The sequence below is a fragment of the Leopardus geoffroyi genome, chromosome B1 (genome assembly GCF_018350155.1).
Source record: "Leopardus geoffroyi isolate Oge1 chromosome B1, O.geoffroyi_Oge1_pat1.0, whole genome shotgun sequence".
NCBI classification, from domain to species: Eukaryota; Metazoa; Chordata; class Mammalia; order Carnivora; family Felidae; genus Leopardus; species Leopardus geoffroyi.
Window position 1 is genome coordinate 16,140,261 of NC_059327.1, and position 26,559 is coordinate 16,166,819.

The following is a 26,559-nucleotide window of genomic DNA, read 5'->3' on the forward strand; positions in this document are numbered from 1 at the left end:
TCAAAGATAAACTTGCTAGTTCCAATTCATTTCTGTCTTCCAGTAGCTATCTTTTTTTGCTGAAGGCGAAGGGGGGGGGAAATGCCAATAATTCTAGGGAGAAGCCTATGCTGTCGGCGACTCTGTGTAAGTAAGCAAATCTCATGTTTCTGGCCTGGTCCATGGCGACATACACAGATTCTGAATATCTTGATGTCTCTCTGTGTGTTTTCTTCTGTTTTGAATTAAACATTCTGTATTGATATTGAGTCACCAAGAGGAGCGCAGTGGAATTATCAGAAAGAGTCATGACTTGCTGTGTCAATGCTTTGAGTGTCATCCCCAAGGGTGTTTAGTGGAGATGTTGGTGGCATTCGGTCAGGAATGTTCAAGCCAGAATGCCTTGAATGCCAAGTTTGTTTGGAATTTTAGTCCTTGTATCAAAGCTCATCTATAGGAAACAACAACAACAAAAACGAGTAGCATTGGCTCAGATAGAGTCTAGTGTCTTGAGCAGTGACAATAAAAATGTGCTACTAGTTGGTATTACATTATAGACCCAATAACACCAATATTTATGCCAATGTAATTTTGATACCAATTTTACTTGATATGATTGAGTCATTAGAAGAGACATACTGACTCCTTGCCGTTTTGTCCAAGGGAATTTTTCTGGCATAAGTATTATCTATAAATTCTTTTTTTTTTTTTTAAGTTTATCTGTTTGTCTTGAGAGAGAGAAAGAGAGACAGAGAGAGCACAGAAGCAGGGGAGGGCAGAGAGAGAGAGGGAGAGAGAATCCCAAGCCGGCTCAGCGCTATCAGTATGAAGCCCAGAGTGGGGCTCTGTCTCATGAACCGTGAGATCATGACCTGAGCTGAAATCAATAGTTGGACACTTAACCGACTGAGCCATCTGGGCGCCCCTATTTATAAATTCTTGAACTTATAATCCATCATGACCTTAATACTTATACCCTAAGGAAGAACATTGATATTTCATGATTGTCCAATTAACAACTTCTGATTTTATTAGCTTTCAGTTTCTATCTTTCCATATTTTAACCCAGCCCATAAGGATATATATATATATATATACACACACACACACACACACACATATATATATATGTATTTACATATTTATAAATGTTGACATATTTATATACGTTTTCTATATTTAGTGGCAAACAAGAGTTGGTTTAATATTTCAATGCCACCCTCCATTCCTTGTGGAAGGAAAACTAGCAGATTTTTGACACTTCCTTTGAAGGCTGTTCTGAGTATGTATTTGAGATGTCTTCTTGAAGCATCACATTGAGACTATCTAGTGACACAAAATAGGTCAAGTAGTCTGGTCTTGTGGAATTAGGTGCCAACTAGAGATCTCAAAAGAGTGTGAGTACTTGAGGTATCTTCTGGAAAGATCCAGGCATCTATTAATTGTTTTGTTTTCTTTGGTTTTGGCCTCAGCAGCTCACCCTTTCCAAATTGTGCAGTTACCATTTAGAATTGAGGTGTGCCTCCCACTGAGGGGGTAGCCATGGTGGCAGCAGCCCTTGCAAAACTTGGGGACCCAGAGTTCTGAAAGGCTAGCAAGAGAATAACCCAGAAATCCCTGGAGCTTGTGGAGACATGAAAGGCTTTGGGTAGCTTCTCAATAAACCCCATACAGGCACCTTTAGCCACCAAGATGAGTTCAGCAAATTTGTTGAAATGAGATTGTGCTTCAGCGCCTGATCTTACTTTCTCAAGATTCAGGAAAATGCTCTTCAATGACCTATGATTCCATAAGGTATGTTATTCCTGAACCTTCCAGACTCCCCGGAGGTACCCAGGCTCTGACTGATGTGCAGGTTGATGTGCAAAGACAATGGAGAAAGTTAAGATCAGAGATAGGGACTCCTTTCCCTGTGATGGACACCGCTACTGACTCAGAGCCCTCTGCTGTAAGATAAGTCGATGGTGGGTTTTCCTGTCAATGCAAGTTTATGTGTAATTAACAGTGAGTTAGAAGATCTTGCTAAAGTTTTACCTCCTGGGACCTAGAATTTTTTTCCTGCATTACAGGATACACTGTTGGTTATTTTTTGTTAAGGTGGCTCTATGTGGGCACACGCACGCGTGCGGTGCCAGGGAAAAGGGGTCTCTTCTCTCCGTGAAGGCGTAAGCAGGAACTACTCAATAGTTATCCTTTGTTATATCTTGTTTTTATATGCAAATTTCAGATTGAGGACAGAGTTGGGGGAGGGGGAGTTGCAGTCGTCATCTCGGGAGCAAGATACGTGTACTGCCCACCGAGAATTGGGGAGCCGAGAAGGAAGAGTGTGTAGAGGTGAGAGGTCCCGAGGGAAGGACTGGATTATTTTTGTAGTACTGCCGTCGCAGAGGACCACAGACTGGGTGACTTACGCAACAGAAATTTATTTTCTCACATTGGGGGGCTACAGGTCTACGATCAAAGTGTCAACAAGAACGGAGTCTCCTGGAGGCCTCTCTTCTTGGCCTGGAGGTAGCTGTTTTCTCCCTGGGTCTTTACACGGTCTACTTTCTGCGCACATCTGTGTCTGAATCTCCGCGGTCATACTGGATTAGGGGCCACCCATCTGATCTCATTTTATCTTATTTACCTCTTTAAAGGCCCTACCTTCAATCACAGTCACATTCTGAGGTCCTGGTGGTTAGGGCTTCAACTGAAATACGAATTTGGGGGCATATAGGTCAGCCATACCAGAGACTGAGCTCCTCGTTTTGTGTTTACACGGTCACTATTCCTGTAGATGTTGATTAGAGACGAGAATGTTCCCAGTCTTTTATTCACTAGGAACGTAGATGTGACTCTCACTGCAGATGGTGTGAATGATTTGAGGGGCACAGTTGGATGCCTCAAGTTAAGCCTCAGGAGACGGCACCTTCCGGGTCCTCACTCAGAGCCCAGGCTAGCCTCGTCGCGAACCCCCTACGGTCTGCATGTCTTCTGGAAGGAGGTGGAGTCTCTCTTCACCAACCGTGAGACCTACGAGCAGCTTCCTAAATAACTGAACTCATCTTACCTCACACACCCAGCCCCTGACACAACTACACTCTCTCTGAGATCCTCTGTAGGAGAGAATGTACTCTGCTCTAGATGGGCCATTTTGTCCACAGAGATTTTCCACAGATTAATGTTTATCTATAAGCAATCACCTATTATCTTACTCCATATTTACTTTCGTACGCATTTTGTTCTTACCTCCCACATTTGGGAAGAGGGACTGCTTTCTGCCAAAGGATCTGGTATTGCCAGATGTAGGGAGAATATAGAGACCATTAGGCCTCTGGCTCTCGGCTCTTTAACCATGGATTAAAAGAAAAATGTTTAATAAAATGAGCTACAGTATGATTCCCCTAAGTAGTATGGGTTCCCCCGAGCAGCAGTTCTCAACCTCAGCACTACAGACATGTGGGGCTGGATACTTGTTGTGAGGACAGCCCTGCATCCGGGAGGGTTTAGAAGCATTCCTGGCCCCTATGCCCTGGACGCCAGCAGTGATGTATCTGCCACCCCGAGTTGTGACAAGCACAAATGTCTCCACGCATTGCCTAGTGTCCCCTAGGAGAGAAACAACATTGTCCTGGGTGAGCAGCCCTGTGCTTTCACATTATAAAGACGTTTTCGATCTAACTTGTCTGGAATACATCTATTTTCAAAATAAGTGATTATCTGTCCTGTCAGTTTTGACTCAAAACCTGTGCACTTTGCTAACGTCCAAGGTGGTTTGGAGGCTGCATTCCACTGCTCTGAAGTTCACATATATTTCAATTTAACATCTCTGTTTCTTTGGCCACTCCTTAGCTATAAAAATGCCTCACACGTGCGATAGCTTATGGTAGGGGGCTAATAAATGTTATTTTCTTTTCCCTCTTCATCTTTTCTCTCCTCCCCATAGCAGTTCCTCAGATTGCAACAGATTTTCCAGCCTACTGGTAATTCTGTAATTCTTGCCTCTTGACTTTGAATTAATTACAGGTTCATAAATCCTGGGGATTGACTTTGACTTTTCCTCACTCTTTTTATGAACCTTGGTAGTGTCACATTGACTTGGAAACCTGATTTCTCCCCCTCTTCTCCCGCCTCCTCCTCCTCCTCCTTCTTCTTAGTTTTCAGAGTCCTGCTCAATGTTAAGTGCGGGTTATGAAACAGTATGTTCGGTACGAATCTACTTTTGCCTGCACACTACGTACTAGAAACACACTAATCTGCACGTGCAGAAAACACTCTGGAAGAGTGTATTCCAAAGTGTAATCTGTACCCTAAATGGGACTGTTAGTGATTCTGTGTTTCTTCTTTGTACTCATTTATATTTCTAATTTTTTCCCGTTAAGTGTCTGTTGCCTGTACAATTAAAAAGGAAAAAAAAAAATGCTTCAAGAAGTCATTCTCAAGCTTCCTTGACACTTGTCCACGGGTGTTGTTATTGGTAACAAGAGTTTTGTTTGAAATGGCACTTATTTCTAGAAGACGCTGGGACTCCTGAGTCACCCATCGTATTTTAGGGAAAAGGATGAAACAAGAAACCCCAAAAGAACAGGTGAAGATTTGCTAGGCAGATTTCTGTCTTGCACTGAAAGTTTTTTGGGTCAAGATATATGTATGTGCATGAGCTCAGATGGAATTTTCCTGAGCTGAGTGGCTGAATTTAGCAGTGAGCTAAGGCTTAGCGAGTCGTCTAGCGGAGAATGGCTGGCGTATCCTGGGACTTGGTATATTGAAAAGATGTTCTGTAAGCACGCTGCGTTCCTAGAGCATGCTGGGCTTGTCTCTCTCCCAGTGGCTCAACAATACCAAGAACTTCCAAAGCACCCAGAGTTTCCCAGAGCTGAGTTGGCTCATAAGCAACAGCCCCTAGGGCCATAATGAATCATAACTCATGGACAGGCTTATGCTCAATTAAAACATGTCAATAATCAAAGTCATTTTCTCCCTGGTTACCATGTGCTTTTAGAATCGAAAGTTAGCTTTCCTCAGGGAAACACTATTTTGCTATTACACCTCTCTCGTCATCCCATGCACAGCAAGGGGCTGTTATGAGTGGCTGGCTGCTCGTGACGGCAGAGTCTGGGAAAATGATGGGGTGGAAGGAGGTAAGCGGATGTAGCTGTTTAACTCGTTAGATCAACAGTGTGTTTCACACCAAGCTTGGTTGATTTAGAAGAAAGAGCACAGGCTTGGAAGATAGACAAACCATATTTTGGATCTAATTTCCATCTTATATTTCATATCAACTTCTCAGAGCCTCGGCTTCGTCACCTATAAAATAGGCACAAAGCTGATTTCCTCTTAGATTTGTTGTGAAGATAAACCCGTGGGACACATGTAAGTTACTGCCTGGTAATACAGCGGACGTTCAGTATTCCTTTCCCTCTGGTCAGTTTTCCGGTTTGTTGCTGTCAGTTGGCATAGACCAGGGTTTCACAGGCTTTTTCTCTAGTGAGACTGATAGTAAATATTTTAGGTTTTGTATGCAGGAGGCAACATTGAGGATAGTATGTACACAATTATGTAACAAAGAGAAAACAAATTTCCACCAGTTTATTGATGAAATTCAAAACACAGTAATATTGGGGTAAAGTTTTTAGTATAGATCTACCAGTGAGAGGAAACAGATTCTTTTTCTGGGGAGACAACATTTCACTTAATTGGGGTTCAAAATTTGTGTTCCCTATCATCAAATTGATCACCAATGTCTATCTATACAAATAGTGGGACGCCAATGGTTATTCCTAATATGCAAGCCATAAAAAAACAGGTAGCAAGCTGAATTTGGTCCACAGGCCTTAGGTTGCCAATCCCTGGTATAGACCACTTATTAATAACGCCAATCTCTGCTTGTGCTCTGACCCAATCATTCACGATGAGGACATGATTTGAAACCATAACTGATACGTAAATAGCTATTAGAAGGCTATAATCTGGAAAGGAGGATGGAATGATTCAGCCTTTAAATAAACAGACTTTTGGAAGCCGACAGAATACTTAGTCTTTTGGATTACCTGATTCCTCAAAGTATACCACCTCTTGCGGCTGAAATCTGGTCAAGAATAGGAAGAGATTATCAGGCCACACGATCTGACCACCTACACAGGGATCAAGCAGTGAATGATCATGGGAACAGTTACTCAAACAGGTTCTTTTTGCTTTCCATCAAATAAGAGCTAGGCATACCTGCTTTTAGTGAGGGTGTCGCTAAAGGAGGGATTAAAATTTGGCACCTAAGGTACCAGAGGGTCCCTTGTTGCTACTCTTTCACTGACTGAGATGGCCAGTTAGTACACAGATGTGAGTCCCCAGCAGATAGAGGCAGATAAGCAGACAGTGCTTTACAGGCCCCGCCGTATTGAGTTTGCAACAAGGGATCCTACTCCACCTGCCAGGGAGGCTTCTAGTAGCATAAATGACATGCCTTAAAGGAATTTTTGGTGTATGATGATGAGCGTGCGTTGACATAAAATCAAGTAAGATAGGTTACTAAGTGTGAGGCAATTCTAAAGCAAAAAGTAATTCAAGATTCCACCTGGAATCCTGGCATCCACAATGAGGAGGCATCGCAGGCACGTCACACTGTGGTGTAGTTGCTCTGGACCTCAGAGCAGTACCCGCATGGCGGGGACACAAGTCTGGGCAAACCGCAAAGGTGTGGAGGGGGTTCCTGGGCGCGGGGCTTTGACAAGGCTGCTGCGCCATTTCAGCAGATTTTACGGAGAAGCACAAGTGAGTAATTCTCAAGTGGGAAGAGGGAATCTAGATTTTGATGGGTGTGTTTTTAAAATCCCAGATTTGTATTTTCAGGGTGTTGATCATTTGGCAAGAGATTCACTTGAAGAGAGCAATGGGAGACACCCGGAGTACACAAATAAGCACCCCGACCTTATCAGATTCAGATTCACCTGGTGAAATTACCCATAAATGCTCTGATGGAAACAGGAACAAAAGAATATTCTGGGGCATATTCTTCACACAAAGGGAACACATTTTGGTGGAGAGCTAATATACAGTGGAAGTTATCCAATGGAATGGAAGGGTCCAAGGTGAGAATTAAGGTGAACCAACCTGACAAAACACCTCTGATAACGCAATTGCCAACAGAGGAATGTATGTGTTTCTGAATGCGAGAGATAGATGTCGATGAGGGCTGATACACATAGAGCCACAAGGGTCCAAGGTCTATTAGAAAGGATCCAAGGTGGGGAGCTAGCCCTTTACTATTTGTGTGTGAGAAAAGCACATAATTTGAAATTTGCCAAAAGCTTGTGGGTATTACCAGGGACTGCCCATGCCGATGGTGAGAAAGCTTTTTAGGGAAGTAATTTTAAAATTTAAGGTAGTTGAGTTGAGAAAGTGCTTCCAACTTCATGTAATTAACTTCTTCTTGGAAAAATAGCTGCTTCTGAGGCAGAAATATTTTTAAATGTGTTGCTTTTAGCTGAGTGGTGATTTTCAGCCAAAGAGTATTCATTCCGCAAATGAGGTTTAGTGATGAGTTTAAAGAATATTTCTTCTCTGAGCTGATGCATATACATCTATTCTCCATTTGTGTATCAGGAGAACATAGAGTAAATGCATTTTCTCTTGGCTTACGGAAGAAATTGGGGGTAAACTACACAATGTTCTTACGGAGAAATGTCAAAAAGAAAAACTAAAGTATACTTCCAAGCAAAATTTATTAGATGTCTATTCAAGAAAAACACAATGACCTTCGCTTATAAGAATTCAAAGTCAATAAGCTGAAAGCCAGGTATGAATATTTTTCCTTTTAAAATCAGATACAGAGAGTAGAAACAGTAATTTTTCTTAAATATGACAGGCAACAGATATTGAAATCTTTTCTCATAAATGGCATCAAAGATAAATATTCATTTATCAGCAAAGCTGCATGCAGTTGACTCAATTTCAAACCCAAAGCCTTTAAAATATAAAGCTGCTTGTGAATTTGACAGTAATCAAGGTAGTCTACTCAAAGATGTTTCTTTACCTTCTTTCTAATGAGATTCCTCTGTAATCCGTATTTATGTACATTTCAGTTTGGCTGCTCAGATCTTGTAAGTTCATAAACTTTTGCATAAATGCTATCTTACAGAATCGCGCAATCAAGGCGTGCTTGTGATCTGTGGGATATGTAAAGGATAATCTGTTGAAAGTGTTTTAGCTTAGTTTAAGGTGAAGGATAAAGACCAAATTAGGAAATTCCCATTTTCTCAACAACTAAATAGTCTGTACAAAAGAGCAAACATATGTACAAAATGCTAGGGTCTACGTACATTGTGAAAAGATCAATCACTGTCCACAGAAGAAACGCCATAAAAAGTTTTATCTATAAGGTGCTCAAGATCCAAATATGAATAGTTCTTATGCAAAGTCATAAGAAATACAAAGCTAGTTCTCAAGGTATGTGTAATTCAGGCACTGTTGACCACATTAAATCTTTCCGGTCCCAAAACCATTTTGTAAATGTCTACTTCAGGGCAGAAAATATAACCCGAATGATTTAACATTGCCTCTAAAAAGTGCCTAATGTATTCCGAGGAAATATTTTTACACACACCAGGAAAATCAGGCTCAACATATTCCTGTCCTCAAATGTAGCCAGGATTCTGAGTTCCATAGAAGAAAAATAATTATCATAGTAAAAATAATTGTATTGATCATAATCCTTGCTAAAACCAGCCTTCATACTTGTGATGCTTCTGAAGTACTCTATTTCTATAAAATAATGTGTGGGATTCCTTTACATTTCCATAAAATGTACAACATACCATATGGATTGTCTGTTTTCACACAATCTCAAATGTATATGTGTGCACACAGTGAAATCTTACCTATGAATATTGCTTACAGATACTTTCAAGTGTCTACGTTAGGATAATTCTTTGCACCTCTCACTAACACTGTTTTTATTAAAATTTTATCAGATAAATAAAACACTAAGAGCTCATTGTTCATGATGCTGATTATTACATTTTAATATAAAATAGCAATGCAACTTTACAACACAATAGGTTTTTTTTTTGTTGTTTTTGTTTTTGTTTTTTTTTTTTGTAGTCTAGCTAAACCTCTTATAGTCTCATGATTATTACCAAAGGCTCTTAATCACTTACGGTTTGCACTTCTAAAAAGTACAGAAGAGACTGCAGGAAAAGGCTCCTATTTGAAAACTCACATTCAATCAACAAAATCACACTCATTCGGATTAACTTTCCTACTCTTGCTTTAGGTTTTTGTAATCACTGTGCGTATTACAATATATAAGTGCAGGCAAACGATAGCCGAAGTACAGTTTTCATGTCGTGTAAACCAGGACACTAGGCAAACTCGTGAAAGGAAAATACACTGCCAAGCTAAGGATGCGAAAATGCAAACCACAGCATTTAGTAATACACAATCTCTGGCTGCCTGAGGGGAGAATATCTTTCGAAGTGAACTAGAGAGTCTCCTTGAGACATTTTCTCTTTCTTTTTTTTTTTTTTTTTGCCTCAAATACGTAACCCTTTCTAACTATAATGATTTTCTTTCTGATCTCACGTATCGACTTCTCAAAGTTTAGAGCAGACATCAGGGATATGCACTTTCATGCGGAAGCAAGTCTGCTAGCCTCCCCAGGGCGGGGCAGCAGGAAGTTCCTTGGCTGGTGGTCTGGTGGCAGATAGAGATGGTGACAGTGGGTGACTTCTACGGGAAACTGGAAGGCAGGACAGCGGGAGGAGGAGGCCTAAGGGTATCTTTCAGGCAAGGTTATACAGATGTGGTGCTGAAATGCAGCGTAAAAAGGAGGGAGAGTGATTCACAGCCTCTTGACATAGTTTCCGGGAAAAGTACCAAAGAATTTGGTTCTTCTCGAGGTTCCTGAAAATAGAAGCAGCAAATGAAACGGACAGCAATGAAATAATCGGTTTTTCTTTGCGGTCTTGAAAGCTCTTCATTTACAAGCCTTCACTAAGAGAGCAAGCCCAGCAGGGTTTGGGAAAGAGAGCAAACTCACTTGAAGGCATAGCAGACACAAAGTGAGCGGTTTTATTTGTACTGCCTGCCGCCTTCACTGCCTCCTAAGGTTCGGCACTGCGCTCCCAGCCCACACCAGACTAAAGGGAAAAAAAAGCTCAGCCTCCCTGCCTGAAGGGAAAGACAATCCTGCTGAGGAGGTGGGTTTTTAAGTGTAATGATATTAAGTATAACGATGCTCCATCACCAAGGCTGCTAGGCAAGAGTGAGGAAAGGAAAAAGCACTGGGGGAAGTGACGTTTTCAAGGACAATCTAAATAAAGACAAGGCTGGCAGTGTGATGGGATGGACTAGAAAAGTGCGACACGGTGTAACAATGGCCTATCAGGGACCATCCAGTTTTGTGATGTCATAGAAGATCACGCTGAATGCCGCCTCATTCATTTACAAATAGCACTGCCAGAGTCCTTGATAAAACATAAACATTTACAGTCACTAAAGAAAAAAAAAAGGCCAAGAACTATTTGTAGACAGGGGTTCATCATCAGGTAGGACTGGCCATCATCATGATTGCCTTTGGTTTCAAATAACAGAATTCCTTTGAAACCGTTAATAAAGGTTGGTGTGCTGAATTCTTCCTTAGGATTTCTAGGGCAAATGGAGTGAAGAGAGGCTCTACGGTTTCATTTACATTCTGGAACTTCTTGTCTTGGTTTGATTGATTTTCTTTTCCCCTGTGTGGGTTAGCCATTTACTTTTGTTCTAAGTGGGGGGATTAATATGAACAGAAGCAGAGGCTGGTGTCTGCTCGGTTCTTTGATTATTTTCCTCACTGATGACCTGTCTATAGAAAGCCCTGGTTCCCTCATCTTGTCTCCTCTCTCCCCTGTGCCTGCCTTTCTTTCTTTCTTTCTTTCTTTCTTTCTTTCTTTCTTTCTTTCTTTCTTTCTTTCTTTCTTTTTACCTCTTTCCTGTGTGTCCCATTGTATGGTTCTCTTATCTACAAAAGTTTTCTCAGAAAAGCTCTAGTCTTAAGATGGTAAGAACGTGATTGCCTTTTAAGTGGTAAGAATGGAACCTCTCTCAACTTTTACCAAAAATTAACATAAAGGTGGATCATTGAACTTTCGGGGCACTTAACATCAGACCTAGTAAGTAGATGAACTGCTCCCTGCATCTTGGTTTTTTCCAATTAGATCCTCACTGCGGACACCTAACCGCCCACCCGACAGAGCGATACTGTTTCTCGTTTAGGAAACACCGTTGTTATGGTTCTTAGACCTCAGTCTTTCCTGGTTGGTGCTATTCGAAGACATTTGCTTCTCTCAGTGGAAGTGGAACTAAAACTAGCAGAAAAATCACGTATGGCCAAAGCAGTAGATACTAAGCCATATTAAAAATGCAGGGCAATGTGTGAAAGATCCGAGGCATCGCAAGTGCCTTTGTCCATCGCAAGTGAGCAAATACGAGCCAGTTCTAAGGCGGCCAAAGGGGTGTGGAAGGAGGGTGTGGAAGGAAGTGTACACATACCCACAAACCATCCATCGTCACACTTCTCCATCACATCAATGACATCGCTTTCTCTGAGTTCCAGCTCATCTTCATTCCTAGGAGTATAGTTATACAGAGCCTGAAACCTTAAACAGGACAAATGGATGCGTTTAAAAACAAATCTTTACACCTTTGTGAAACTATAGAAAATTATACAATAGTCATTTTACTTTCAACGTTTCTATTCTTATTAGCATGTGAAATTAGTATAAATCTTTGGTAAGCGTGAAAAGTAAATAGAAATATTTAGATTTTCATGGGACTTAGACCACTCTGATAGCATTTCAAAACTACAGTGAGGAGTATTTGTGGAAGGTTAGAGTATCCACAAGTTGGGTTAAAACATTTTGACATTTCTAAATCAGACCTGGATTCCAATTGTCCACTCATAGATATCATGAAGACATTAAATAAGAGTATAGAATATAAAAGAAGTGATATGTGCATTATCCAGCAATGTAAAAATGAGAAAGGGTTACAGGTTTAGCTGACTATAATCAAAAGCAAATAATTGGGACTTCCAAGTTGAATTTTCAAGTGATTCTAAATTGAGATGTGCAAACTGTGTTAGTCATGTCTTCTAAATCGCTATGTGGGGATTACTGTAAAAGAAAAGGTTATTTTTTCCGCCAACAGGAATTCTTTACAGCCACTTAGTTTTATAGTTTGAAGCAGTGTTCTATGAGGATTTAGAATTTGAAAATCTGATGTAATTCACCTCTGAAGTCAAGCAGGTGTATTCTATGCTCAGTGATTACTGAGCCAATATCAAACAATAGATTATGGGTATAAGTTTCGTTTTAAAATAGGTCCTGGAGAAATTGTGTTTGATGTTGGAACTCTCCCTTGAAATAATTTTACGTAAAAAAGAATTACTGACAGAATGCTACCAGTTTCCTTTCTCTGCCTGAATTCTTTGAACGCCTTTATTTGGGTGACATTGATCAGTAAAATTGAATTTGTGGTTAACAAAATAGTATGTATTTTACTGCATATTAACATGGATTGGCATTTTGGAAAGTGAAGACACAAGTCCTAGCAGCTGAGCAGTTCAAGAAGCAACTGATATGCAATTAACATGAAAACTTTCTATCACTATTAAAATATTACCAACAGAATGAGGGGGATTTTAAAAACTCAGTGAACTTTTGTTTTTGCTGCTTCTTATAACAGTTGTGTAATTCTGCCAATGCAAGAAAATAAAAACCACATTTCAGGGCACTTTGGATTTTTAAGGTCAACTTTAGAAAGCAGATAATATTGAATACTGCTGGAACAAGAATGATTTACATCTAATTACTTCATTCAGTCAGAAAATCACATTTTGGTGGAACAAAACTATTCTACCATTTGAACTCAAACAGCATGTCATAAATCAGGGACATGGCTCCGTTGGCTTTCCTCTCTGTCCACGAACTTTTTCAGGTTGGGGGACCCAGATAAAGTTGGCTTGTGGTGGGGGTTAGCGATGGTGGTGGTTGTCTGGGAAAGAGCTGGTGAGATGTGATGCCTAACATCATCTCCTAGAATACATTATTTTCTCTGGCTGGTACCAAAGCCTGAAATCACAACATTAGACCTGTCTTTCCCTGTTAATATTTTATCCTGCTAGGGAATCTTTTCTGCCACTTGTACTCTTTTGAAACTGGGCATCTGATGTCTTCTGTTGAAAAAGGATTCTGATTAAGGAGAAGGACAGAGAAAGGTAGCCAGAATCCCAGAGCAGTGGTAAAAAAGACAGGGAGGTGTTGAAAACCCACATTGCTTAATTTCGGTATTTGCACAGGGCCAGCCCTGATTAGAGAAGACCTATTATTTTGTTGTTTGCTTTAAGGATTTGATTTGGAGGCTGCTCTGGTGAAGGGATGCTATATTTTCTATGTTCTTTTCTATATTCATATGGGGAAAGTTGATTTCAGCCTGGTCCCTTTGCCAGTGTCACATTTGAGGGAGAAAGTCATTCCTGGGCTGCTGATTCTATGGATATACATTGAAGCTCTCCCTTTGGGAAACACTGATTCTCTGATTGAGCTTTTGAGGCTTCAGCCTTCTTCCCTCGGGCACTTGTCCAAACTCTTATGGAGACAGGCCCATTTAAGGCCACCAAACCCCAGCTGCTTGAAGAATCTCAAGGTCCCAAGGGCTAAAAAAAACAAAATTGGCACAAACTCCTACTTCACTTTGGTATGACAAAAGCCAGTATGCTCCTCAACATTTACTTACCATTCGGGTTTAATTAGACCACACACACATTAAAAAAAAAAAAAAAAAAAAGGAAAAGGAAAAAAATTGGGAGTTTCATGGAAAACATAAACAAACCTTCCGGAAACCCCTCTGCCTCTGCTGGCTTTCAAAACCAGTGTTGCACGACAGGAAATGCAGCCGAATTACAATTAAAATGCTATTTTGAAAGATGTGTCGGTGAGATGAATGATGGTGGTGAGGTCAGGATGCTTCAAAAAGAAATTTGTCTTTTAAATAAAAAATGCTCAGCCAAATTTGAAGCTGTCTCTATAACTTGCAATGTCTCCTGTAACACATTTTATTATAGTTCTGAATTGCGGCAACATTATAACCTTAGGTACCTATTTTCATTCCAATCTATTTTTTAAATGAAAGAAATTAAGTGACACCCCATCATCCCACTCCTTGGGGTTGTAATCACATAGAAATTTAGTAATGTTTAGTAAGATGTTTCTAAAGTCCACAGCAGGACCTTGAAAAAGTGCCTTCTCCCACCTGTGAGCTCTGTGGTTTCCATAAATACCCAAATGACCACACTTGGAAGTGTTAACTTTTTATGACATAAAACAGTATAACATAATATACCTATTAATGCGTAATCTCCTTAACAGCTGCTTAATACGATGTGCTGGTAACACAATAGACCTAAACAGGCCCGGAATTTATTTTTTGTGTTGTGTTCCTATCATTTGCTTACATAAGGCAACAAACCCAAACTTCAGAATTACAGGTCATACTTGATTTTTTAGAATTTTTTCAGTGTGCCGTGGGCTGGAGGCCCTGCTTGTGCTCAGGGGTACCTCACAAGGTTTAGTTCTGTCCGTGCTCCCATCCGTGCTCCTTCCCAGGGGTCTAGCTCCTGACTTACAGGCTAGGCAGTAGCCAGTGGGAAGTATGTCGCCGCTGAACATCTATTATGGGCAAAATGGAGCAGAAATGGATACACACGCCAAAGAGAATCTTAAAGACCATGTGTGACACCTTCGATTTGAGGTGACTTGTGGGTCAGAGAGGAGAGGGAATTTGTAAGCGGGAAAAGGCATTTAACTGAATGACAGTGACTGTTTTAATACGCTGCCATTCCCGAAGACCTTTGTCAAAAGGTAACCTTGGAATTTTGTTACGGACTTATCACTTCTGGTCTACTTTGGCATTCTTCTGGCCTTCAGATATGTGTACAACCACTGTTAGGACACTTCTGTGTCTTTACAGCCGTGGTTACTGGAATTTGCATGGTTGGTAGAACAAAGAGGGAGGCAGATTGGTAAGTCTCAGGCATCACTGGAGCGCCGTTAGGTTTTTCTGGCGTGTAAATCGAAGGCTGCTATGCAAAATGATTGGGTTTCTTTTTAAAATGAACTTCTGCTCTACGTTATGAAAGAGACTGATCACAGAGGCCTCATTTTAGTTACTTTGTCCTCTTTCACTTGCAAAGTCCTCTGTTTTGGTACACCAGTTGTCTATTTTGTGAGTCAAGGTTAGTCTTGAACTTAGAAGATAAGAAGAATACTTACGGTTCCCCCCCACCTTGAATGTTTTCATGAGTAAACACAGGACGCTGTGGCTGAAATGAAATGATTTTCAATGTAATCAGCGTTTAAACTGGTACTAAGTAAAAGATAATTTGGATAATGGCATGGTACTTTTCTTGACATTTAATATTTCCTGTTGTAAAAAACCAAGAGGAAGGAAAAAAAACCAAATAAAGGGTTTCTGCAGGATTAATAATCCAAATATTTTGAAGGGTGCTTTGAATTAAATGAAAATAACCAAGGTTCAAATATTTGGAATGTATCTAGAATCTGGTCTGTTCAAGCTTTAAGGAAAAGTCAGGGTTTAGTCCCATTGATTTTTCAAAGGCCAGGAATATGGCAAGAACATAGACACCAAATCACTAGAATGGGAAATCTGGACACCTTCATACAACCTTATTCTTCAGCGTTTTCTCAAACAAGCGAAAAATAAACCACATTTAATCTAACGGCAAAGTATCCACATTCATTCTACTTTTCCTTCACAGACAACATTTTCACATACAGTACGGATGAAAATGTAGATAGGCAGACATCCCATGCTACATTTGAATTAACACTCTCTGTTCTCAATGTTGAGAAAACACATGCATTTTTAGAAAGAGAAAACAGAGAACTTTAACTAGAGGGTAACAAACAATATCCAGGTAACATGTAACATTTTACCTTAGAAGAGAAATATTGGTAGAAATTCCCAGTGCACTGAACTCTCAAAAGAGTTTCCTTTCTTTTTAAACTAAGCATCAAGACCAGTATCTGTAATAGATACTTATAATATTGGAAATGACAAACCTTAGCATCCCACATATCCACACAAATATTGCAACGAATGAAAGTTAACATGTTTGTCGAATATGTAAACTCAACGTCGTTTCTACCGACTACCTAAATGTTACCATTTCAGGGAAAGAAAAATATTACAATTCATTCACAACACAGTTCAAAGACCTCTTCTTCTAAATGATGGCTGCGTGCTAAAATGCGATAAGTAGGCGTTTGCATGACACTTATAAAAGTGACTTATTGATGACCACTGAGTTAGATGGATCCATGTCCTTAGACATCAGGGCCAATTCGTGGGTCCCTGCATTATGAGTGGATTACTGACAGGCTGGGAATTTTACCCTGCAAATTGTCCATAAAAATCCCACTGGTCCAAGAATGGATGGAGAACTCTGGGGTCCCTTTCAGTCTATGAGTCTATAGTTTGCTCCCCTTCCTCAATTCTGTATTCACTCCCCTCCCATCCAAGCTGTCTTTCTAGCATAAGAAGATGAGGTACTTAGAGCACCTGGGTGACTCAGTCGGTTGAGCGTCTGACTTCGGCTCAGGTCATGATCTCACAGGTTCATGAGTTCGAGCCCCACATCGGACTTACTGCTGGCAGCTGTCAACACAGAGCCCGCTTCATATCCTCTGTCCCTCTCTCTTTGCCCCTTCCCCGCTTGTGCTCTCTCAAAAATACATAACCATTAAAAAAAAAAAAAAAAAAAAAGGATACCAGGCACTTACATTACTAAAACTTTAAGCATTCAGTCTATTAATTGGAAGTGTTTACTTTTTAGAAATTTCACTCAGCAGTCTGTGCATGGAATATATAAACCTAAGACTACAGAGTGGATGGAAATGATTGGAAACGTGTATGGCTTAAGAATACAAAACTTCTATAAATCAATATAAAATTACTTGCAATGTATGTATTATTAAAATGATAAAATATACTATTTTAAGAAAAGTCAAAACTAAACCATTGTCTAACCATTTTAAGGCCATTTAATTCAATATAAATATATTGAATAATTCTATAATTCTTATATCTAAATAATACATACATAAAAATATAAATAAGTAAATATTATATGTAAAATAAATATAAGCCATCCACAAGCCTCTATCCTATTAAATTTCTTCAAATCCTCATCCAATCATATATATATAACTTTTATGCAGAAATAAAATACATATATATCAATTACTATTAATATTTTCTGATAGTTGTCTAGTCTTCTTTTTCATTTTAAGCCACTGCAGAATAATATGCCCTCACGTTGGTGTAGATATATTTTTTTAGTTTTCCTAACCATTTCTCTTTTTTGTTTTCGAAGTTAAGGTTAGTCTAGCCTTTTTACACGTTCATAAGCAGCAATGCTATAAACATTTTTATACACAGGATTATTTACTTCTTTTGGACATTCTTTAGAACACACTTCCAGGAGTAAAATTTCTGGCCAAAGATTATACATTCAAGCCACATGATATTGAAAATGCTCATGTTAATCGCTCAAAAAAATTTAAAAATGGAATTAAAAAAAATCAAAATGCTGGATTTCAAAGCCCATTCAAGGACAGCTACTGTTGTCTCGCAAAAACATCATAGCACCAGTTACAGTGCAGAACAAAGTTATAAATAAGAAAATATCATCTGATGATCTTTTCTTATCTTCAGAGAAAATGTTTTGTAAAATGTATTTCGTTGTGCTCTTTCTACATGTTTAAGTCATTCTAATATTTTTAAGTTGAGTAAAAGTTTTACTTTTCTATCATGGCATCCGGTGCTTGGTAAATCTGGGAGGTCGAATTTCATTGCTCTTTTCTGTTAAATGTGAATATGACTTAATTTTTTAATTTTTTTAAACATTTATTCATTTTTGAGAGAGAGACATACACACACAGAGTGCGAGGCGGGGAGGAACAGAGAGAGAGAGGGAGACACAGAATCTGAAGCAGTCTCTAGGCTCCGAGCTATCAGCACAGAGCCTGACATGGGGCTCGAACCCACGAACCATGAGATCAGGACCTAAGCTGAAGTCAGATTCTTAACCGACTGAGCCACCCAGGTGCCCCTAAATATGGCTTTAAAAATCAGATTGTTCATTGAAATAAAACAATCTACTTTTAAAGTCCATATGGGACCTTTTGTTGTCATCATTACAATTCTACTTTAATTCCTTTAATTTGACTCACACCATAAGTTATTTAAATGAATCATCCCTTTGACAACTGGGAACATGGGGCTGTTGCCAGAAGTATGTGGCTCCCTTAATGCCACAGGTGTCTATGTCTCAAGGGGACTCACGTTCCTGGGCGAGCCAGCCAGTAACGTCCTTGTTTTTACCAATCCTTCGCGGTATGTCTTTTCTCTTCCTTTACAGCCTTTAATGAACCTCCCACCCCCTTTTCTGAGTTACCAGGTCTCTATACTTTTCACATGCTCAGGCCAAGATTTATCGCAGCCTTTATTAGCACTATTATCTTGGTGACTTCAGGAACTTTTCTAAGTTTACCTTTAACAGGAATCATCTCCGTATGAATCTGGATAGTTAGGAACCAGTTTTGAGGAAATGTGACTAGCTACAGTATTTGAATTAATTTATTTAAAAAATATGTGGTCCATAGAGGAACGAGTAGCATTAATAGGGCACATTCCTGTCTTCATGGTATTGGCACTGACTACCAAGGTAGCCTTGGATATGTGCCTGAGCTTCCTTTTCTCTAAAACCAAAGAGTTGGTCAGGATGGTGATTAGAATCTCGTCCCCCTCAGGGAGTCCGTTCCCACAGACACACTTCCTCCGTTATGTATAGGTGCCCTCATCAACGTTAACCCTCTGTTGTCAGAGAGCTGTGCCAATTAATTCTCAAGTGTCCCAGTCCTGTAAAAACAGTCATGGTAACAATTCAGCTTCATTTTTCAGATCAGTGAACCCGAAGTCAAAGATCATTTCTTAAATCACAAGTAAGTAAAAAGAAGAAACAGAATTAAAATGTTGACTGGCACTCATAGTAAAAGATGACTGTGATGGATTAGGTGGATCAGCATCCTTATTTTGTCTTTTAGGCAGGTGTTTATGTTCTATATGGATACTCAAGCCAATGACCTTAGGAGACTATCTTTTGCCTTTCCCCCGCCCTGGTGTTATAAGGCACAAACCTTGAGGAAAAAATCTGTAACATGTTTGCGCTCTATTGCCACCGAATGGTGACTAGTGGAAGCAACACGCTAAAAGTTTCTGCCTTCGGACAGCTAGCTCTCTCACAAAGTTCGTTCCTTCAGCCTGGATTCGTTTTGAAAGGCTACTTTAAAGACCACAGAACGCTGTGGAATAGATATTCATGTGTCTTTCTGACTACCTACTTCCCTTCCCGTGTTTTAAATTCTTGAGAGAAGATCTCTTTCTCTCTCTTTTAGTGTAGCTATTTTTTTTTTAAGTTATCAAAAGCAGATACAAATGGGACAAGTTTTAAGCACACGCTAATATTCAAAGCCAGAACCAACCTAACCATAAGGGAACTGGTCTGAAATATCCTAGAATCTCTGGTTTCAGTAAAACATCTACTTGCCTAGCTCAGATGAGAGATGCAGTCTGTCCAGAAGCCATTTGTCTATCTGTGCTTCGGCAGAGGCATTTCTGGTAGCTCTATCTAGCATTTGGTAATTCTTGAGTGAGGATTGGCTGTTACTTTAAATACTAATGTGGAAGAATATTTGAAAGAGTTATAAGCACTTCTAGAGTTTTTCAGTCAATTTTTTTCCAGAAAATGTTAGGTGTAGTATTTGCCAGCCAGAATTCGATGACATTCCCCTAATAACAGTCCCATGTTTATGTTTATAGGATTATTTTTCCTTCTTAAATGATGGTATACAACTTTGGAGGAATCTAAAGAATATAGAAAATGTATGTTCCACACAAACACATATAAGTACATAATGTATACACCTGGCAAAGAAAAAAAAAAAAACTTGAGGTGACCCAAAACATAGCATCTCATTGACCCATGGGAAATTTACGACTGGGCCACATTAATTGTGGAAAAATCTTTCTTTTTGTTTTGGCTCTAGAAGGCCCTTGTGTGAGTGAGTCTAAGAATCTCTTCAAATCAACATTCCTCTTTCTCTATGGCAACCCAAATCTCTACCTCAGAAACAAAGTGAGGTCTCATTATGCAAAGCAAAGAGCACAAAATTGGCATAAACACAGAGAGGTATCTACATTTTTTGAAAGTAGAAAAGGAAATCCTCTTTGCAATCAATTGGGCCCTTAAATATTTGCAAAGCATAGTCATGTAATAGACCAGGTGAGGTTAAACCAGGGTTTATCAAATAGAAATGGTGAAAAGACTGACTTTTGAGGAGATGGAAATCCCTACAAGCCTTGGCTGCCTTCCCCAGAACTGATAATACCATTTACAACCCGTTCATAGGAAAGCGCTTTTGATGTGATGTTACAGAACCAAAGAGTTACAGGGAAAAGTAATTTCACCTTTAAATTCAATCCAAGCTGTCAAGAGCCTGGGAGTATCTGGAGTCCAGGGCAGTAGCATTGGCTTAAAAAGCGTCATGGAGTGAATGTAGCACACATCCCCAGAGCAACAGGGTATTTCGCAACAAGAATCGTGGATTTAAAGGGAAAAACAAAACAAAACAAGGAACTGAAATAAACGGAATGCCACAGAAGCAAACATCACTGGAAGCGTGCGAGTTCAGTATATGATTTGGGAGCAGCCTTATTCTTCGCACTAAAAACCGTGACTGGAAAACAGCGATTTACAGAGAACGCGGAAGCCTGAGACGGACGTAGAAGACGACATACGCTACGCCCTCCTTTGTCCCATGAGAATCTCGTCAGACCTTTTTGGATTTTGGAAAGCTTACACACACACACACACACACACACACACACACACACACACACACACAAAAGGAAAACACATTGCTTAAAGACAGCAGAGGATTTTTGTGTTGATCTGATTTCATAGCTCATCATGGTTGGGGTCACTTTGTCTCAAGGGTACCTCTGGCCCTACTTTACGGGCAAAGCACAGCAATGACAGTTAAGGAGGAGCCACCCACTGGGGGCGAATGGCCAGGGTGCCTGGCTCAAGGTGGGGCGTTCTGACCCTACCCTGTGGGAACCGCTGAGCCCTCTGACAGGTGAGCTGCAGTGTCTCCTAGACATCACTGGGCTACGCGGAGGCTTACCCAAGACAAATATCTCGCTTTTTAAGTCAGCCTGGAAAAGCCATAAGAGGTTAGTTAGTTCTTGTCTTCGGTTTACAGCCTTCAGGAGAAGCTTTCCTGCTTTGTTTTTTCATGCACACGCACGCAGCATGCCAAACTCTTGCATAGCAGCAGAGCGGGAAGGGTTCACCAGTCTGCAGACAGCTCTTCTGGCTGCCTGTAGGTTTCACGCCACAGGCGTCAGGTGCCGCTTTCATACGGAACTCAACAGGCACAGCAGAGAAAGACTTACAGAGAGAAGCTGGCATAAAGAAGATGTTTGAGTGCGATATCGATGGCTAAGAACACATACAAGAATTTGTACGTCTCTAATAGAATGTTTAACAGTGGGATTCAAGACACCCTCAGATTGGACCTGGGTTTTTTTTGTGTGTGTGTGCACATTTGAGTAGATGCAAGGTAAAATAGAGGGAAATTTCACTCAATACCCATAAAGTTTCATAAAAAGTCTCAATTGCTTGTCGGGGCAAATTTTCTGACAAAACACATAGGAAGAAAACACGGCTTTTCTGGGGGAAAATGGTGAAATATAATTAAATACTGAATATTGTCCTAACGCCACCTTGGGACGATTTTGGCGTTCTTCCAAAGTAAGATTTTTAATAGGACAGTGAATAAGCTAACCTTTCTTGTGTGTGAGTATGCTTTATTTTCTTTCCAGTAGTGGACAGGATCTACCACTTGTCCTTGACAAGTATTTGAGTCCCTTATGGGAACTTCAGCGGGACTAGAGAAAGACTCTTCAATAAAAACATGATTTTCTAAACTCTTACTGAAGAAAGTTTTTATAATGACTGACCTCAAATCTGCAGTCTGTGGATACGAAATGCGTGAAGCATTTTTCTCTAAAGGGTTATGGCAGAGAATGCTTGATGTGTTCCAGCATCCATTCTTTTCTTGTCTGTCCTCCGTCCTAGAATCCTGATAAGCACATGGACCTTCTGAATAAAGTCTTCCTTGGATCTAAATGTGCTCATGTGATAAGTTCTGACAGACGGGATACACAATAGGAAGGGGCTGCGGGAGCTGGTGCAACCACTTTGGACCAGGCGGTGGAGGCTTCTCACTGGGGAGATGATGTGCAAAAATAAAATGGAATCTCCTGGGTTTTCTGATGATTCTGGAGCCACACACCAGCCCTGCATGCCCGACACTTAGGTACCAGAGAAATATACTTGTATGTTGTTTAAGCTGTTGTTATTTTGAGTTTTTTGGCACAGCAGCTGTCCCCATTTCGACTGATGCGGGGAGGGGTTCTACAAACATCAAGGCTCATAGAGGAAAAAGACATTTAGCTGTTAGAATGATGTGGACAAACAGCTGGAAAGATCATTTGAACATATGAGGAAGAATCAGGGCTTAATTCCATGTTGGAAACCGTGCTCAAGGGGGTCACTCTCTGATGGGATGGCTTTAGAGTGAGGAGACTTCCCAGTGGGCCCACAAAAATTGAGTTTCTTGGAAGAAGCCCAAAGAAGAGTCCTTCTATCTCTTCATAAAGAGTCCACATGCCATAAGTCTCTTAGATGGAATTGGAAGTTTGGCTTATAGGAGAACTGAGAATTATGATAATTTTTATTATGCAAAACCATTATTTAAAAAAAGATGTTCAAAATAGAAGAGAAAATATTGGTTTCTGATTTATATATTGCTCATAATTTATATGTACATTTTCAGCCTTCTGTCATCTATAACGTGTTGGTGAATTTTGCATTTATGGAAGATTTTGGTTTGGATATGACAGGTTTACATTGTCTCAGAAGATACTTCACAGGAGTAAAATTGCATTAAATTTTATTAAAAGAATAAAAGTGCATTAAATGGTTGATAGGGATTGATAAAAGTGTAATGATTCATGCATACTATGCTATACCTTCTAAAACATTATTAAAATTTTATTTTATCTTTGCTTTTAGTGCAGGGTTACTTTCTTGGTAACGAGCGTAACGTGTAACATTCTTGAAATGGAAGACATAGGAAGGCTTCTTAGAGGACTCAAGCCTCCACAGTTTATCAGTATCAGACGTGGGGTTAAACTATAATAATGGCCTGAGATTTGCAGCTGTTTCAATTTGCATTTATATTTACAATAAGCACCAATGAATTCATCAACTTATATCTTTCCAATGAATAGAAAAAGACATTTATAAGGTTTTCAAAAACTCAGTGGGGGATTGAAAGTTATCATTTGCTCTTGAGTATGAGATAAAATAGAGAAAAAAACCACTTCATTTTTCTGGAGTTAGTTATTTGATGTAGTTATGAAAAGTATTCTTTGGAAACATTGTTATTGTAATTATGTCCATTCTCTCATACCATTCTGCAAACAACTGACACCTAACGTGTGTATCAGTGAGCTTGGTTCTTGAAGAATGAACTTGCATAAATCTTGGTTTTGTCCTTGATAGTACAATGGCAGTGAGTGATCTTTCTCTCTCTAAATTCTAAAAATCCAAACTGATTCTAAAGTTATTTAGCCATTTATTGACTAAGTTTAAGGGCTAAAGAACAAGTAGGGAAAGCCAGGGAATAAATACTTTGGCCTTAAAAAGAGGACCACAGAAGGAATGGGGGTGGGGGGGGGGGCGGGGCAAATTCTTGGTCTTAGATAATATCTAAAGTATTATTATTTTTAAGATTTCCTAATTATTTCATGCCGGCCAAAATGAAATCTCAAAGGGCAAAGAGCAACTAGTCTTTAAACTATTCCACTTTTTCAAAAATTCCTTTCACACATAAGATGAATTCACATTCACATTGGACTATTTTGTTGGATGGGGTTAGTGATGGGAGTTGGGAGTATCGTGCAGATGGCATTTCTCTGGTGTCGGTGCTTCCTGGTAAAGAAACTCGACTCTACCAGAGCCTTTGAGTTTTCCCTTAACTGCAGAGGCTCTCATTCACATTCAAAACATTGGATGTGAGGATGGGTTATTATTTGAAGTCTATCACCTTTTGTCTAAAGGAAGAGATTTCAGGATCATGCTGATTGTAGAAGCCAAGCTTTTCTGTGATGGAGTCATTTCATGCTGTGGTTGTCATTAAATGTCTTTCCAGGGCCAGTCATTAATTTTTTGAAAGTCTCTTTTACTGGTGTCCTTATGGGGAGTTGAAAATTAGGAGAACTGCCAGCCCGCAAGGCTCTGAGTTGGGTGCTTTGTTAACTGTTAACAAAGGGAAGTATCATTCCTGCATCCTCATTAATTTACTTCAGTTTTGTGGAAGAATAGAGCTCAAGACAGTACTGAAGATCATCCTGCCCTCGGGCTCTGCTGAACCTGCTGATGGGTGAGAAACGTGGGAGGCAGTGAGCCCACTGAGAAGTGACAGGAGATGACAGGCACCAAGCTGATGTCTTTGAATGGGATGGTTCTCCAAAAAAATACCTAATGATTGCTTTTTATTTTTCTATGTAAAATTGAGTTTGGGTATGCAAGCGTGTCTTTTAAATTTTTGGGATAGAGGCCATGCCAATGATGTTAAACGTTAGCAACCAATATTTACACGACTTCTTAGAACTTGTAAGATGGCACAAATCTAAATACATCTAATTAATAAAATTCATTTAAAGGCATGCAATAAACCACACTCGGGATGCAGTTACCTTTAATTTTGGTGAATTTATCTCCTGTTGATAAGGGTATTTAGGGAGAAGGGGAGGTGTGTAGGGCTGGGTAGTCTGAGAAAGTGTAGAGGCCAAGTCAGAGACAGAGGCCCAGGGAGAATGGAAAGGAAGGGAGGGAAGGACACAGCTGGGAAAAGGTGTAGACGTTCGATCTCCCGGAGAAAATGAAGGCGGCTTAAAGATTGAGGAAAGACAAGATGTGATTACACTTGTGCCCAGAATGAGGTTATGTGGTCTTTAGAGAATATCCCCCAACGTTGAATAATGTTCAAGTTACCAAATGCCCTGGGAAGCGACATTTATGACAAATTCTTGCTTTAAATTCTTGCTTAACTTTTTCTTTCGAATTTGACTCAAAATCCCCAGTGAGTGTGATCATTTTTCTGATGTGGGTGGCTGGACAGAAGAACCCCCCATAGTCTACAATTTTAGAATATATTTACAGGATGGCTGCTTCTAAACATGAGGGAAAAACTACAAACCTGTAATGACTCTTTGTTACTTGCTTGTAAAGTAGATTACGATTTCTAGCTGGTTAGTTACAAAGCCGGGGAACTGATGTGTGCCAGCAGCTATTTGAATAACTGACTTAGAAACATGCTTGACTTTCTGTAATGAATGATCTCTTTTACTAAGTAGTGTATTTGTTTTATTTTATACAAATACAGTCATGGCTGGGTTCTTTGTACAGATGACCTTTTCTCTCCTGGTTGAGGAACTAGCCAAGCCTCGGGGTTTTGTGGATGTCCAGGGGTCTCATGGTCACTGATCATTATTTAAGCCCAAGAACGTCCTATAGTACAGGCCACGTGCCTCTATATTTGTTATTGGCAAGGTCTTAATAGAAAACTATGGGATTTTAAAAATTATTTTTGTTTTCTAAGATTTTAAAATAGACGATCCATGGGGGAAAGTGACTGCAGAGTAGCATGATATAAAACATTTTGTTTCCTAATTTCAGTATTTGCCAGTAATCGTATTTTCTTTCTAAATTACAGGTTACATATATGTGAGAAATGAAGTTTTGTTTTGTCTTAAGAGAAAAATTTACAAACTAAAGATTTAGGGTATGTCCCCTCTTTACTAATGAAAATCATTGCTCAAGATTCTTTGTAAGATGAAAATGCATCAGTAGTCTTAAGTGGTCACCAACCTAAAGAAATTATTTCTTCCGAGAGTTAAAAGGGTACCGGCGTGCCTTTTGGTTCTGTCTCTCTCCCTTTTTACAAACTGCCATTGGAATTGGACTCGTCTCTCTGTGTATCAGTTTTCTAATTTCTCAAGTGGGGCTAATAATATAACCCATCTCATTGACGAAGAGTTCTTAGAACACTGTCTGATACTCAGTAAGAGTTCAACTATGTAGCTATCATTATTAATAACAAAAAGTCAGGAAGACTATCAATTATAGACTGTTTAAAATATGAATTTCTAGTCACAAACAAATAATGGAATGACATCAGACATTTACATCATCTTACTAAAATTTGGTGAGTTTCCATACGCCCCTCCACCCCCAACTTACGTAGTGCTTGTGTTTCTTAGGAGGAAGCCTCTTAGGGCAATGCCAAAATTGACGTTTAGTAATGTGATTAACTGTACTAGCTAAATATAGTTAAGACGGGTTAGTTCTTT

At 39.7% G+C, this 26,559-nt stretch overlaps 1 protein-coding gene and 1 long non-coding RNA gene across 51 annotated transcripts in view; one reads left to right on the plus strand and one right to left on the minus strand.

Moving 5' to 3' along the window:
• LOC123585606 overlaps positions 1-26,559 on the plus strand; it is a 191,415-nt gene that overhangs the window by 56,844 nt on the left and 108,012 nt on the right. The gene's annotated exons all lie outside the window — the stretch shown is intronic.
• The window catches only part of SORBS2 (sorbin and SH3 domain containing 2), a 348,480-nt gene continuing 329,581 nt past the window's right edge, over positions 7,661-26,559 (minus strand). For 25 of the 50 annotated variants that reach the window (XM_045453715.1, XM_045453705.1, XM_045453723.1 and 22 more), the window contains 3 exons: positions 15,264-15,313; positions 11,485-11,591; positions 7,661-9,858 (listed from right to left, as the gene is read on the minus strand). In XM_045453715.1, coding sequence (XP_045309671.1) covers positions 9,797-9,858; positions 11,485-11,591; positions 15,264-15,313 — 219 coding nt within the window. In that variant the 3' untranslated portion in view covers positions 7,661-9,796. Of the gene's footprint in view, positions 9,859-11,484; positions 11,592-15,263; positions 15,314-15,947; positions 16,038-21,183; positions 21,292-24,903; positions 25,099-26,559 lie in introns of all 50 variants that reach the window. The other 25 variants (XM_045453378.1, XM_045453373.1, XM_045453402.1 and 22 more) reach the window with 5 other exon arrangements.